Source organism: Stylophora pistillata, chromosome 1 (genome assembly GCF_964205215.1).
Source record: "Stylophora pistillata chromosome 1, jaStyPist1.2, whole genome shotgun sequence".
In the NCBI taxonomy this organism is placed as follows: domain Eukaryota; kingdom Metazoa; phylum Cnidaria; class Anthozoa; order Scleractinia; family Pocilloporidae; genus Stylophora; species Stylophora pistillata.
The window spans coordinates 6,578,248-6,594,662 of record NC_142519.1 but is presented as its reverse complement, the minus strand read 5'-3'; the positions used below and the strand labels follow the sequence as shown (position 1 = coordinate 6,594,662).

At 36.7% G+C, this 16,415-nt stretch overlaps 1 protein-coding gene across 5 annotated transcripts; it reads right to left on the bottom strand.

The window, feature by feature from the left end:
- On the bottom strand, positions 1–16,178 carry LOC111335957 (leucine-rich repeat-containing protein 71). 5 transcript variants are annotated; one of them, XM_088732634.1, is made up of 17 exons: positions 15,830–16,178; positions 10,478–10,642; positions 9,344–9,520; positions 8,786–8,861; positions 8,165–8,242; positions 6,772–6,840; positions 5,751–5,898; positions 5,225–5,308; positions 4,666–4,743; positions 4,493–4,566; positions 3,689–3,749; positions 2,544–2,580; positions 2,325–2,419; positions 2,044–2,155; positions 1,789–1,901; positions 957–1,097; positions 1–580 (listed from the first exon to the last, which is right to left on the bottom strand). In XM_088732634.1, the coding sequence occupies exons 1-17, from the start codon at positions 15,966–15,968 to the stop codon at positions 569–571; spliced, it is 1,659 nt and encodes a 552-aa protein (XP_088588760.1). In that variant the 5' UTR covers positions 15,969–16,178; the 3' UTR covers positions 1–568. The 5 variants fall into 5 exon arrangements, with proteins under 5 accessions (XP_088588760.1, XP_088588770.1, XP_088588757.1 ...); XM_088732644.1 differs by having other exon boundaries at positions 957–1,079; positions 15,830–16,148; XM_088732631.1 differs by lacking the exon at positions 15,830–16,178 and adding an exon at positions 14,897–15,077.
- Between the last annotated feature and the right edge of the window lie 237 nt (positions 16,179–16,415).

Below are 16,415 nucleotides of genomic sequence, written 5' to 3'. Positions count from 1 at the left end.
TCGTTTAACCAGTGTTTTTATTTACAATAAAATACAGTGCCTTCATTAAAATGCAGCGCCGAGAGCATGCGTTGACCGTTCAACACGAAGGCGCGCTATATAAGGAAGTCTTCGCTGGGAAGACCGTGGCTCATTTGTATTGTTTACTTCCACCAGCATGGTGGCATGAGGTAACGTGCGAACCACCTACTTCGATCTCAAATTTACCGCCACAAATAAAGACAGTTTCCATTGGAGAAAGGAAATACAAATCTCAAAAATTCTTGTATTGTGATGAAGACATAAAACAATTTTGAGGAATGCGCCCGCTGTTCACTGCTTTGGAGTAGCTGTAGCTAAAGCTGACTTGACTCTAAGAGTTCTACATCACACGACGATTGATTGACAAATGGTCCAGTGGGACCTAAGGCTCGTTTTATAGCGCGCCTTCGTGTTTAAAAAAATTGATTCAAAATGCATTTAATGTACGCCAAGTCTCCAAAACAATATTGGCCTCTAAATTGAACTTCTCTTCGCTGCAGACTGGTTTGTCTTTTAGTCTCAATACTTTCTTGTTCATCTGTTCTCGTCACGGCTCGTCCTAGCAAAGTAAACGGAATAGTCAACGAAGCACTTCTTATTGCAAGGATATCATTTCTTATTTGTTTGTTTGTTTGTTTTTCACACCTTGGGCTTTAAACATGTCGAGGAATTTTGGGTGGGCCAATATAATTGGGCTAGTGAGCGGAATTGGTACATAAATCGTAGTTTCTTTCACCAAAACAAAAATTCTAAACTCGACTGAACAAACTCAGTGTTAACACGCGAGTTGTAGTCATCCCTGGACATCTACCTGTAATGGGACCAACCTGTCCATTAGTGAATTCGACGCGACCCAGTTTCTCTGAGTATTTTGGATTAATGAGCGTAGGTTTTGTTCTTTTTAGACTTGACTCTAATAGCAAGTTAAAACCTACCTTTGTGGAAGCGCTAGTTTCGTCAACAGGGCTCGGTTGAGGAGGTTTGTAAAATGGATCGCGAGTCTGCATTAGTTCCATTAACCTTTGATAAGATCCGTTTTCTGGAGTGAATAGGTTTCTCTGCAAAGCGAGACATGGCTAAGAGTAAAAAAATGCACAGAAAGAAAACTGGTTTGCACGGTTTAGGATAATCAGATAACTACCATTGTGGCAAAGTCTTGAATTTCCTTTCTTCCCGTTGCCGCGACTATAACCCATTTCCGATTTACCCTGGTGCCTCATATGATTATTAGTTTTCAAATGCAAATTAAACTAATTCTCAAACGAATGATTGCGCACCAGGCCTTATGTTGAAAAAGAGGCCAAAGGTAATCCGGAAATAGCCTATTCATCCATCGAGATGCTGCTATCACTTCCCTCTAAATTATCGAAGTTGAGATGAATCCCATGTCTTTGCTCCAAATTCTGAATAATTAAAAATTATTACATGTACGCGCGCTGGATATGAGATGGTGGTAAACAGCCAACAAGGCGCCTAGCGCTGAGTTACCAATCTCGTATCCAACAAGCGCAAATGGAAAAACTGATTTATCAAATTTCATACAATCCTGAAGGTTTGGATATTTGGAGCCTTTTTTCAGTTCTACAACTTACAGTTGGGGCAAAGCAATTTCATATAGGGCGATTCGGAATATGAGCTGATAACAGGAGTGAAGTGAACCAATCAGAAAACAAAAAATCTAAAATCGGAATTGAAATTTAATAATATCGGATAGTGTCTAAACTCATACTATAAGCAAGTATCGCAGAATAGCGCTGTGTTACTCACACTCAGTGATAACCTCATAAGTCCTGTTGGTTTTCCCACTAAGGATGTCACTTCTGCTTGTCTTTGTATGGAAATAAGAAAAGCCTCCACTCCGATTTCACCACATTTATTGCCTAAAACGTGGAAAAAAGATAAAACAATCAATCAATAATTGACAATAACAAATACCAGAAATGAAAAACAATCTCAGCAAGGAAAATTACCCATTGTTGGTATCTTTTTAAGCACTAATTCTGTGTGAGTAGAAAAACTTACGCGACAAGTTGAGGTTGATAAGAGCTCTGTTTCCTGGGATAATAATTTCGCCACCCTCTTCCTTGATGGGGTTTTCCAGGAGTGGATTAGGGAATTCTACAACTTCAGGTTGCTGTAAATAAGCAAATAAAACCATTTATGTGACTTATCTTTAAGAATTTTTCAGTAACATTGATCATTATATAATCAACTAAGAGAGCATTCAGTGACCTTCTCTTGATTCAACAGAATATATTATTTGTAGGTACATGGAGAAATACATGTAACTGCAAATGACCTACCTCTTGTTCAGGCTGTTGCACTTTTTTATCACCTTTGGTTGTATTAACTTTTTTCCCTTTACCAACGCTCTTGTTGACAGCTTCCGTAGAAGCAACTAGATGAAAATAACAATGGATTAACTTAAAGTTACCGTTTAATTTATTTCTTCTAAGTATATATACACTATCCGTGCTTGCATGACAACATAATTATAAAAACTATTTTCCAGTCTTACTTACTTTTCTTAGCCTTGTCCGTTTCTTGCTTTTTTGTATCCTGCAAAGCAAACAGTATATTAAGTTCTTTGATATAAAATGTGACGACAAAAGAAGTGAAAGGAGCTAATTAAACAACTCTTAACTCTGTAGTTTACAACCCACGTCAATATTTTCCATCCTTCTGCCTTATTCTATCCATCCCCATGTTTGCTATTTCATCAAACTAATAATCCGTGCAGTTTCTTTAATCTAAGTTCATCACCGATCATTGCCCTCATCACCTTTCATGCCAAAAAAATCTCGAAGTCGTGACCTAATTGTCGACTATTGAACTTGCAGCTGACTTCTCAGCTTTGTGCCAGATTCTCGATAAAACAATCTGAGCATTAACCTTCGGAGATTTCTTAGGCGAGAAAGAAATGAGATGGCAGAAAAATATTCGATAATTTACAAGTGCAAAGATGTTTTCTTTGCGCTCAAGAGAAGTTGAATGAATAACGAAGGTTCTCCTATCTGGGTAAATGTTTACTATATTTACTGTAAAACTGAACAGTTATTTGTTTCTTTAGCTTAAATAATATCACAAAAAAATTATCATAGAAGTTTTAAGTGTGCACACAAGCCTAGTTGTATATTCAGTGCAGGAAAAAAAATGTGAATGAATGCCAGTCCCTCTGGAAAGGATACTTGTATAATATGTAAAACCTCTTCCAGACAAAGATGAGGGACACTGCGTGCGTATTACACGACATAGGCTAATTGTGTTGCGATTACTAACAGTAAGTTTTGCTGCTGTTGCAAATGTTACTGCAAGTCGCGAGGAATGACGAGAAGGCTAAAAGAGAAAATTTGAACAGCACTGATGATGCATGGAAGTTGTTGTGAACCGATATGAAAAATCATATTAGTTGGTTAGCGTTATAAGAAAGTGGAGGTAAACGATTCTCCGAATTCCCAAACAAGGAAGTTCATTTTGTTTCAAAGTTGAGTTTCTTCACTGACTTTGTACAACACAATATCGTCGTAAAGGCAACACTCAAATTTCAACTCCCCGAAGACCTGTATTAACTATTTACGAAGCATTATAAGTCCAATAAAACACTGGATCTTATATCAACAAAGCCCCTCCCGTCGATCTACAGCTTAGCACAGAATGTAAACCTCACCTTCTTCTTCTGGGCGTCCCTTTTCTCGCGGCTCTTTTTGTCTTCCTTGGAGATGTGGGTACTAAAGAAAGATAACTAATAAGTGGTTGGATATTTCACAACCAGGATCGCAAGATAAATTCTCCTCCCTACTGCCTTCCATGCATTTCTTATAGACCTTGGCTCTGAGATTTTGGTGTTAAATCAAAGAGTAGGTTAATATACATTTTTGTTTAAATAGAATAAGAAAGATGGTAAGTTTTGAGGTCGATAAAGAAATAAAGTAAGATATTTTTCGTCCTGTCACGTTCCTTTTTTTTCGTCTTGCCTTGATAGTATTTTTTTTTCTTTTTTTTGTTTTGCTCTCAGTACCAGTCTGCTTATCAGTGTACCAATGTTACGGAGCGAAAATACATCCTAGCGACCTCTGGTTGTACCTGCCGCTTACCACCCTCCTTTTCTGTGTGAACCTTGTTATTCGGATCAGATTTATGGCCCGCGCGCTTTGCGCTTGGGCCATAGATCCAAGCGCAAAAAACGAGGTTCCGTAACTTAAAGTACGGCCCGAGAAAAACGGGCACAGTAAGATAATTATTTATCATAAATCTGGGTTTAAATGGAGGAGGAAGACTTCAATTCCAATTCGACCAATCGAAGTGCACCTACCAACTGAGAGTTACAATAAGAGCGTATAACTGTCAATCTCAGAGTCCGCGTGTTAACCAATACACTACCGCATCTTCTCATCTTCAAATTAAGCAGCACTTTTAACAGCCTTCAAATCTCTGATTACTTTGCAAATATAATTTATCAGAAAACACTCACCCACTACGAACACTGGCTGGCCTGTCCTTTGAACCACCGGTTGGAGCATTCAAATTTCTTGAAGGACTCCCTGCCTATAGATGGTCAATAAAAACAAGGAGATCATTTAGTCTATCGTACATCGCACATGGTTGAGACACAACTCTGACTAAACTAATAAATTACAAACTTACTTCTTCTGGAGATTTTTTAGAAATAAGAAGTCTTCTTGCCACAACTTCCTCGTGAGAGAGAGCAAAGCTTGAAAGCACCTAAAAGGAAAAGAAAAACATTTAACCAGAGTATGAGACAAACTGCTTTCAGTAAATGTAGCCAAGTTATGAGCATGTCGTTAAGTAAGAGATGTACCGGCTAATCATTGTGGTTTCAAATTTAAAGTAGGCTTAATAAAGGAAGAAGAAATTCACAAACGAAAGCAGGTACATTTGGCTTTTAGGGCGTGTCCAGGCATAAGTTTCATGCTCTATGCTTCAGTTGTCAGTACCAGATGTTCTAATAAATGCTAACCTAAAGCTAATGTTAGGTAGGTCATATTTGATTGCTTACTTTGCATAGTACGCACGTGTTGTTTGGCTTGATTGCAGCTTATTACCAGGCTTTAATTTCATCCTTAGGCAAACACCACCCATGCAGGTATCAAGATCCTCATTAGAACATGTTTGTGTAAGTTTTATCATAAGCTACATGTAGATTCTGTCAAGAATACAAGGGACGACTATACTCTTCACTCACCTCTGCTAATTTAGATGCTCCATTGTCACCGATAAGATTGCTTCCAAGATTAAGAGACAGCAGAGTTCTATTCATTCTTAATCCCTGACCAAAGAAGGAAAATGTTTGATTGGAGCCATTTGACATCCATCGTTATTATTGTAATCAGTTTTTGTTTAGTGATCAAAAGATTGGTAACTTACTTGACTATCAAATGCTCTCTTTCAGGTGCAACGACTAAATGCTAAACTGAATTACAAAGCTGTGCACAACTCTGCTTTTGTTGCATGAATCTTCTGCAGAAACCCCACACCTCCTGGATGGTAGGCTACTTTACTCTAGTTACCCTCCTCCAATATTCTGCCACATTTCTAACAGTTTGATGGCTTCCATTTATACTCCAGATGGAGAGAGTCACGAAGAGGGGGGAGGGGGGGAGGGGACAGTTTTGTGAGGACATGATCCCCTGCAACTTAAAATTCCTAGCCCCATGTTTCAGGCACAGATCATAATGTAATCCACGCCAGACACAGTCATCCTTGCTTACCTTTGCTATCCAGGAAGCTCCTTCACAAGTTATTTTGTTATAGCATAAGTTCAAGGTTGTCAGTGACTTGTTGGCTGTCAATGCTCTCCCAATCATCCTTGCCCCCATATCATTGACGTAGCAGTTCCTTAAGGACAGGTTCTGTACCCTAAATTTTGAAGAAGATCATAAAATTGATAAACCGATGTATCCAAACATCAAATAATTCAAGAGTCAATGGGTAACTACCTTGCGTTGAACATTTGTACAGGGCACTGAAATTTACAGTTTAAAAAATTGGGTAACTGTGAAGAACAACTCCCTGAATGAACCCGTTGGCTAACAGTCTGCTGACAGTTGGATAACTGTGGGCCAAGTAATGGCCAAAAGTCTTCCAAAAGTCGGCCAACAGTTTTAAGTACACAATTACCAATAATTGTTCAAATGGATGCTGTGTATCATTCGGTCACATTTATTACATGTTTTCCACTCGCATTTTCAATGACTACACATATGACATGTGCATGTATGACAATATTATTGATTAGACAAGTGTACTGTGTAAAAGTAGTTTCCTGACTGGTGTACCTGAACTAATGACCCATAAATTACATAATTTCCCTGCTCTGGCTGTCTTCACCCTCCCCAAATTAAAGATTTTAGTATCAAATTCAAAATTAGATATAGTTTTCTATCTTTAGCTAACGTTAAGTAATTTTTCATCATCATTGAGTGTTCTTTCTTCACCCCCACCCCCCACTGGTGACTGAATGATCATGCAAAATTTCTCTTGTCTTCCTACATGTACTTGTGAGCCTCATACCATATTTAACCCTTTACTACCAAATATCAGAACGCAAACTCTGCATACTGCTCATTATACATTTCCTCATATGCAGACAAGGAGAATTTGTTAAGAAATAAAAAGCTTTTTTAGTTGTTTTTAGTTGTAAATAAATGTAATAATAAATACATTATCTGTGACTGTAGCCAGTTTTAAAATTACTTGTTAATAACCATTACAAAAATTCAATAAACTTACGTGCTCTCTTCACCGAGAAAGATCCCATATCTTTGAAGTGTTACTGGATTGTTGTCCAGACACAGTGTTCTACCAGTATGAAACAAAAAGAGTTGAAAATGATGTTTCTACTGCCTAATTATTCAAATTATGTCAGGCCTTTGGACTTTAATAGTGTACTTTTGTTTGACTTAATCTCACCCTGTCTGGTGTCAGAGAACTTCATTAAGTACAAGTTAAAAGAAAACTTAGGTATAAGTTAAATTATAACATAACCAATTAACAAATGGTAAACACCACAGCGTACACTATTGAGTTATGGATGCACGCGGGAGGTTGCTAAGCACGAAAGAAGCGAAAGAGTCGCTCGAGGCGATAGCCGAGAGCGACTCTAGCTTCTTGAGTGCTTAGCAAACCTCCCAAGTGCATTCATAACTCAATAGTGTACGGTGTGGTGTTTACCATTTGTTTTATAACATAACATTGATACATTGTAACTAAAGAGTTCCCTTTTATTTAAAAAAATCTTACGTGACCAGAAAAAACAAGCGCGCGCGGAAAAATAGTCTTTGCATTTGCTCACGTCAGCAGCGTACACCCATGGGCAAATGTGGGATGCTAAATTGACCAATCAGAGCGCGCGCTTTACTTTGGTTATGTTATAAAGTAAAGCGCGTGCTCTGATTGGTCAATTTAGCATCCCCCATTTGCCCATGGGTGTACGCTGCTGACGTGAGAAAATGCAAAGACTATTTTTCTGCGTGTGCTTGTTTTTTCTGGTCACGTAAGATTTGTTAAATAAAAGGGAACTCTTTAGCTACAATGTATCAATGTTATGTTATAAAACAAATGGTCAACACCACAGCGTACACTTTTGAGTTATGGATGCACTTGGGAGGTTTGCTAAGCACTCAAGAAGCTAGAGTTGCTCTCGGCTATCGCCTCGAGCGACTCTTACGCTTCTTTCGCGCTTAGCAAACTCCCATGTGCATCCATAACTCAATAGTGTATGCTGTGGTGTTTACCATTTGTTAATTAAAAATAAAAAAACAAAATTAACAAATTAAATACACTGTATCATTTTGAGTGCCAAAATCAGGAATATATGTTAATTTCATTACTGCATCACTTGTTCACACTTGTATCACACTTTCCTTTGATAAGACCTAACTGTTTTATTCACTCTTTACCTCCCAACACAATACCAATAATATCAACGATAGAGAAAAAGTAACAGTTCGGAGACTTAATTGGCTGATCCAATACCTAATTCTCCAAACTAACATCATAACAATTGTACAGTGCAGCAGACAGAAAGGAGAATCACTAAAGTGATCTGGGGGGTGAAAGGGTATTAAACTAGTAAAATAAAACAAATGAATGAATTCAAAACATGGACATTTATCTTACATACCTGAGACTGGGAAGATGGCTGATAATGTGAGTAGCTAAAGTGTTCAAACCATTGTCCTGAAGGCCAGTGTTCCACAAACTATGGTCAAGAAAATATTATGTTAGTAGTAAAGCAAGTAATTTACAGATACAATCTACAGGATTGTACAGTATATCTGACATTAAGTGCACATCACAATAAGATATATTGACAAGATTTTCTTAATAAGTGTTCCCTGTCACTTTTTTGAGGTACATGTACTAAGCACCAACAAAAATTTGTTTAAATACTTATAATATTTTCAACCTTTAAAGAGTGCTTATTCCAAGTGGGCAACTATTTCAAGGTGGGTATACTGAAATCGAGCATTAATTTGCTCTATATTAGATAGTTTTCACATGACACCATAGTAGCCACATTAGTAAAACCGTGAAACAATTAAAAAAAAATGGCCATGTTGGTTTCCAGGCCAGGATTTGAAACCCAGTTCTCATGTAAAATGTTTCTTTGATTCCAATAAATTTACAAAGCTGCCCACCATGAGATTGAAAACATCCTAATTCTTAGTTCACATTTTCTTAATATTTCATTAATCCAATTTACATAACAAGACAGCACATAACTTTTAGAAAATGTACTCACTCAATTGTAGTCAACTTTTCCAGGGGTGGTAAAGTAACAGTCAAGATATTTAAGATTCTGTCATCTATTTTCCAGCCTATATAAACAAAAGAACCAGACTGTAATTAAAGCAACACCCTATGATTAACAATTATTCCCCAAAGGCGAGGTGAATATCGTCAAATAATCCCCGAGATGAAGTCGAGGGGATTATTTGACAATATTCACTGAACCTGAGGCGAATAATTGTTTTAGTATAATTTCAGAGCTGAACAACAAAGAAATTTCTAAAATCATAACATTTTAGTAACATTTATTGACATTTTATTTTAACATTTCATATAAACCACGCGGAGCGGTTTATATAGCATCATATAAGGAACCACTCGACCAATCAGATTCTTAGGAACTCTTTGCTCAGCTCTGAAATTATACTAATACAATATAAAACACTGATGGTTACATCAGTCAGTGTTTATTGTTAAAATTTTTGACAAAAATAATAGAGTCAAAGAAAGAAATTTGGACTAAAGAATTGGCCTTAAACCTTTTATTGTTACATCAAAAAATATGGGTCACCTCGAATGTAAATCTCCTTGATATAAGACTTATTTCCCTCCTCTTCAGTTTCAACCTCCACTCTGGGTTTGAAGTAATGGTATTTTTCCTTGATGTTATAGGTTGTTGGTGGTTCTTCCCCTTCATTTCCATCAACTATCCCTGTTTCTTCAGTTTTACTGCTGTCATCTTTCTTTTCTGCAGTAAAATATAACCATTATGGTAATATATCCATTAAATTACTTTAACAGTAACTTAATGAATCCTTAAGCTTTAGCCCATCAGAGTGACCAAGATCTAATTTCTCCTTACATTATCACCCCTGAATCATACATTAATGTCACAAGAATAAACAAAATGATCAGCAACTCTTGATTCTTAATTCTTTACACCCTAACATCAGTACACAGTTCTCCACATATTTTCTATGGTAATTCAAGAAGGAAAATATGTTTAAAAATAAAGAGCATGTCTGGTGGACGATCTTTTAATTCTTACATTCAATACAGCTGTAAGGAGAAATTAGAAACCAGTCTCATGCTCAAGGGTGAAAATTTCAAACAAATTCTCTAAGTCAGCACCCTTGGAAATGTAAAAAGAACAGTACAGAGAATATGCATACTTATGTTAGGGTGTTAGTATAGGTAATCACATGATTTCGAGTGCAATTTGGAATAAATATGCACGAGTAAATTTTTTCAAAGACCAACAAAATTGCATGAGCCCGTAGGGCGAGTGCAATTTGTGGTCTTTGAAAAAATTTACAAGTGCTTATTTATTCCAAATTGCATGAGAAAATCATGTGATTATCTATTCATATATACATGAAAAAATACAAGGTAGCTTCTCATAACTACACAGAAGAAAAGCACGCACATCAGGTGCAAAAATAATTTATTCAAACCCTGCAAGTGACATTGACCTTGACCAATCCTTCTGACCAATCAGAATGTCTGGTTTGTTTCTTTCTCTGCACTGAATTAACCCTCTTTTGCACTGAGTTAACTCTCTTCCGGACTGAATTAACTGACAAATGCATTCATCTTAACCAATCAGAACTGAGAAATTTTTTCTTGTATATTATTAAGCATTAAAACAGACTGGGTTTGATCACTCATCCCTTGCCCAACAGACAGTCAAATAGCCAGGGTTTACCATCTTTTTTGTCCTGTTTTCCTACTACAGGAGTGCTGTCTTGGGATATGATGTTAGGTATTGGTGGAGGATGAGGCCGTGGTAAAACTTGCATTGTTGGAAAACCTGCTCTTGTACATAATTCACAAAAGTCCACCTCAAAGTTTCCTGTAGGGGTGTAAGGCTCTAAAGAAAAAAAAAAGAAAAAGACAATTTATAGAGAGAGCATTGTAACAATATATGAAGGGTATCTATTAGCCTTATTGCATTAATTTTAAATTTATAGCTCCACCAAAATAGGTGAATAAAGCTAGCTAGTGGTGCAGCAAACACTGATCTTTATCAAATCTCTCAGTTACAGTTATAGTATTGTGCTTTATGATGGTACATTTAGTGGCTGTATTTCACTGTACATGTATGGACCACTAAATTCAAAACTTTGTTGTGATTGAAATCTCCCCCCCCCCCCCCCACCCCACTATCTGAACCCAGAGATGTAATAAATATCTTGTTTTCTCCACTCACCTTATGGCCCGCACACTTCATACCTGGGCCATAAATCTGAGTAGAAAAAATTTCGTCTGTAACTCACACCACAGACCCCAAACTTGGTTAGTAAGAGGTACTTATGGCCTTGAATATGATTCTAACCCACTCTTACTTGCACTAAGACACTGGCAAGTGTATTTCAAATCAAATGGCTTGTAACTGACTCTATAATCACTCAAGTTAAGGGTTATATACAAAATTGTTGGTTGTTCATAGATTTATCTTAGGTTGTTCACTACACAAGATGATTAGAACTGCCACACTGATACTAACAACTTAATATTTAAGTGTATGCATGGCATTTAACAAGAGTTATTTGCCCCTATTAAGACAACATACTGTGATGGAAAATATTTCACATGTGTGGGTTTGATAACAAGACATTGTAATCCTGATCAATAAAACAAGGCTGGCTGTTTAGTTGAATTGCATGGCAGTACTAAATTATGCAACTGTTAATCAAAGTGTTTATAACAGCACTCTACCTGTGACATGAACTCTTACAGTGCTAGACCTTGAAGATTTCATGTCATGAAAACATCTAATGAAAAGATCTCTTTCTAAAACTTGGCTGTGAGAAAAAATGGTCTTTGTACCTTGATAGCCCTAGCTAATAAATTATCCTACACAGTACATACATTCACTTGGCTGTACAATATTATAACTTCCATAATGCTAGGATAAACAACAAGTAATTTGCTCCATCTTGGAGCCAAAATCAAAACTGACAATGTCACAGACTAGGCTGTTAGAGTAACTGAACAAAGCACAACTTTTTGTACAACAATATAACAACTTGATCAATTAGTAAATTTGTAATAATTATTGTAATTGTTTTTGGCAATCACCAGGTATGATCACTGTTCAGTAGCTATAGCTTGAAATTCACAACTTTTAATTACTAGCAAGAGTATTACTGTTAAGACCCAGATAATTGGTTTTCTGCACAACATTTTCAACTAACACAATACAATTTCAATACGTATTAAAATCAACATCAAGCTGTTGGTTTAAGGATCAAATGTTGAGCAATTCAACCAAACCAACAGTAAACAAAGTTTTTCACTTATCAGTAATTAATTTTCTTACTTCAGTGTTTAGCTGAAAAAAATTATACTTGAATAATTGTTTACAAGCAAAGTGCAAGATTCACTTGAAAAACTATAATTTTTTCAACCAACAATCAAATTTGTATTGAGCAAAATCGCCATTTTCTGATGAGATAAAGCATTCTTGGTCTGGAATTTCTGCTATGACCTCCATCCAAAGCACTTGCATGTAAGTATAATTAACATCATGTGCAGATTCCTTCAAGGAAGTGCTTTCTTCACTAAAAGCACATCTTTCAATTCTTTGATAAATCATGTTATTGCATTGTATGTGTCAAAAGCAAGGTCTTTGTGCATACTAATTAATTTGTTACCAATGAACATGCAAACATTCTTTTCAATAACTATTAATTGTCATTGGACCACAAAGATCTCTTTTCTGATAAAATCATTACAAATTCATGATTTAATACATTTAAGATGTTGTTCAAATAGGACAAAAAATACAAGAAAGAAAGCAAAAGTTCCCACGGTCGTTTTCCTTAGGAGAACCCAACAACTGTAAACAGGCTTATGCTGATCATTCTTTGTGTAATCTTCACAACCACACATACATCTGTACCCCATAATTATCAGATCTAAAGACTCTGCAAGCAAATTACAACTAAACACTGAAAAAGCTCTTTAAATATTCATTATCATCAATGCAATTATGAAAGGTATTACCCATTCAATCTCTCTTCTAACCAATTTAACAACTTGAAAAAAACAGCAAATTGACATAAAATACATTTTCTTTGTGTTAGAGGTTTGTCCAAAAGATTAATTTGACAATCCTGAAACAACTATCTAAAAAAGTGAAATAAACTTAATGTTTGGAAATGTTTGATGTTTGGTTCATGAGCAAGGGTTTGAACCACTCCTGCACCCTGCACGTGAAACCATTTGAAAGGACCGACTTTGCAGCACTTTATTTACATCTGCAATCAAAAGGGTAAAATTGACTGCAAAATCCTTCCTTTTCATCCCTTTTTTTTTCATGAGGACTGAAATTTTTAATACTGTCAGTATAGATCTACATCATTCCATAAACAAAAAAATCCTTATACTGAAACTTGCCCACAAAGGTGGTGTGGACTGCACACATGTGAAACCATAATTTCTCAAGAAGGGCTTCCATCAATTAACTAGTCACAGAAACTTCTCCAGCATGGTGATTACAACATCTGCATGCTTTGCTTTTAAGTACCAACATATACTCGTGATAGGGTAGAGTTTTCCCCTTCCGCCTGGACTGAAGAGACTAATTTCCATCAGAAGTATTCATGGAGGTCTATCTGACCTAGCAGTTTGCTGGTGTGTACATTTTATACTATATAATACTCTTAGATAAAGACTGAGGTACTGACTGAAAGAAAACATCATTGCAGAGGTCAGTGGTTCGAATCCCGTACAGGCCTGAAATTTTTTTCAGGTCTGATTTTCACTATTGCTCAAATAGTGCTTTACTGCGAAGGATCGTGCTCATATACGTCTTATAACCGCAGTTCACACATATGTTTCATATGTTTGTTGTTGTTTGATTTATCATCTACGGGTTTATGTCGAATTAATTTGATGGCCTGCTCCCAGTTGCCTTGTTAGCTCAATTGGTAGAGCGCTGCACTAGTATCGCAGAGGTCAGTGGTTCGAATCCCGTACAGGCCTGAAATTTTTTTCAGGTCTGATTTTCACTATTGCTCAAATAGTGCTTTACTGCGAAGGATCGTGCTCATATACATAAATCCCATAGGTTTGGACAGATAGGTGTAAAATGGTCAACTTACAGCTTTTTTCTTAAGAGACCCTCAGAGATCTACCAACAGACAACCCATAAAAAGTGATCACAATGGGAGTTTGACATGTCAGTGAGAGTGTTCTAGTGGATAATGTCCAAAGGATCATGTAAAAAGTAGAGTAATGCACACACTCTAACTCAGATCATGACTGTACCTTGAAGACTAGAGAGCTGTTTTGAAACTTTGAAAAAAAAATACTAAGTTGCAACAAAAATCTAGTAGAATTCAGGAAAAACTAATTGAGTTATACATCTCCAGTTATTAACTATCATGGTTATTTTTTTATTTTTTTTTTTATTTTTGCATATTCATTTGCAGTCTTGATGACCAATTGCCCATTTTACCCAAGATCCAAGAACAGATCTGGAGACAAATTTTAATTATTTGATTTTACTTCAGAGTTCTGTTTAATTTGTTCAGCAAACATGTATGTGCAATGAATTTCCCCGTAATTTCTCTCTTATTGCCTTCTTCCTTCCAACTTCCATTTCAAATTTCTGAGCTAAAGTGAAATCATAAATTATCGGAAAAACTGCAGAGTCTGAACATGTAAAGTGTTTGATATAAGTGTTCGTCTTTCAAGAAAGAAAACTATTCCCTTCAAATTTCATCTTCAATCTAAATCATGAAAGTTAACATTACTCAATGAACTGACTTGGACAATTGAGAATCAACAAATAATGTGGAAAATTCATGGGAATTTATCTTTTTCTCATGTTCTTATGCTGTAAACAGAAAAATATCAAGGGAATGCATCTGCCAAAACCCGCATATTGTCAACAAATCGAGCCACGGCAACATTCAGTGCAGCATTAAAGAATACACCTTTGTCTGAGTTTAACCCTTTAGGTAAAGTGAATTGCAAGCACGGTGCATGCATGGAGAGATGTCAAAGATCCCCCAATTCATATACTTTAGAATATTTTCAATAATATTCGATTTGCGTGATGTGCATATTTCCAAACCTTGCAAAATGTAAACTTATTGTCAAAATGCGCAATTACCTCCATACCACATAAACGTGCTCAGGTAATCTTCCTCTTCCTCTTCAATTTCTATGGCGATCGAAAGCCGACCTCCACCGCTTCGGTCAGCTTTCTTCAGAGCGCGCTTCATTCGTGTAACGGAGCGTAACGTAGCAAACATTGTGATCTCAAATAAGAAATTGAACAGCCGTCAAGCTGCGCTCCACAGCAGAATATGAGTCCTTGGCGACCAAAATCTTCAAAAGATTTACCGTGTAAAACAAAAAGGCCTTTCTCCTTTTAGAGGAGTAAGTCAACAAAGTTGACGTGGGACAAATGAAGTCATTAAAATGATTAGCGTCTTCAACAATCAGAGAAAATCAATAACGAAAAAGTCAATTGTCTTTAAGACCAGAAAAAGAAACGCGCCATTTTCAATAAAGAAAATGTCAAGGATGTCATTCACATGTATTAAAACTGTTTTTAATGTTGACCGACTCGATAAAGGACAGCGAAATTCGCACTATGATCACACGGAAAATTTGTACGTAAGTAGACATTTGTCTATGATAACATCCATAAGACGCTCGAGTAAAACTACTTTGATGGCACCATTAAGTTACGAAGAGGGCATACCACAAGAAGAAATATATGCTATTTCCTCAACGATAGTTCGGCTGACCTTTCACTCAGATTTTTAAGTGCTAGGAAAAATTAAACGGCGACCTGACAGAGACTGTTTTGTTTACCCAAAAAGAATATCTGTTTGCACAACCTTACAAACTTTTAAAAGCTTATGAAAGCTCACAAACTATAAACAGCGGTAAAAAGGGGAAAATACAGAAAGCGATAAGAGCATGGATTCCTGCTTTCAACCCAAAGCTCAATGTAAGTTAACACATCGAGTTATGTTCGACAGAAAACCCAAATCCTGAACTAACTGTACCAGGATCACGAGGCAACAATACTTACCAAGTTCGACGGGCTGTTCTTCATTTTCCTTTACATTTTCCACTGGCGTTTTATCTCCTGCTCCTTTATCGGCAGAATTACCACCTTTATCGGGTTTTTCTGTTTTATCAGCCTTCTCTGACGCTGTTTTCTTCGCCATATTTCATTGCTCAACAGTCATCCGCCATTTTGGTTTCTCTTTCCTTTGTCGTCATGGTAACGTTTATTCCCAAGGCTAAGAAATGGCAGCGGCATCTTCAACGCCAAACTTACCGTGGTGTCCCGTGAGTGAAAAATCCCGCCTGTGTCGGCTCAAAAGGGGAGTATTCTCACGCGCTCTCACTTAGAAAGTAGGTTTAACAGCTACATTTTGGAAAATAAGGGCCGAAAGAGGCCTGAATTCCTTAAGAACTAGACATTTTTTTCATCTCCGGCTCGTGCGGCATGGTTTTTACTGTCTCGCATTTTGAAAATATGTTCATGTATTGAAAATGGATTTAGATCGCATTTTTGTTTCTAACCGATAGGGAGCCGCAAACATTTATGCTTTGACATGTGTCTTCGTCACGACCAGAGCTATCAAGGAATTTGTCAGTTCAGACCGGCG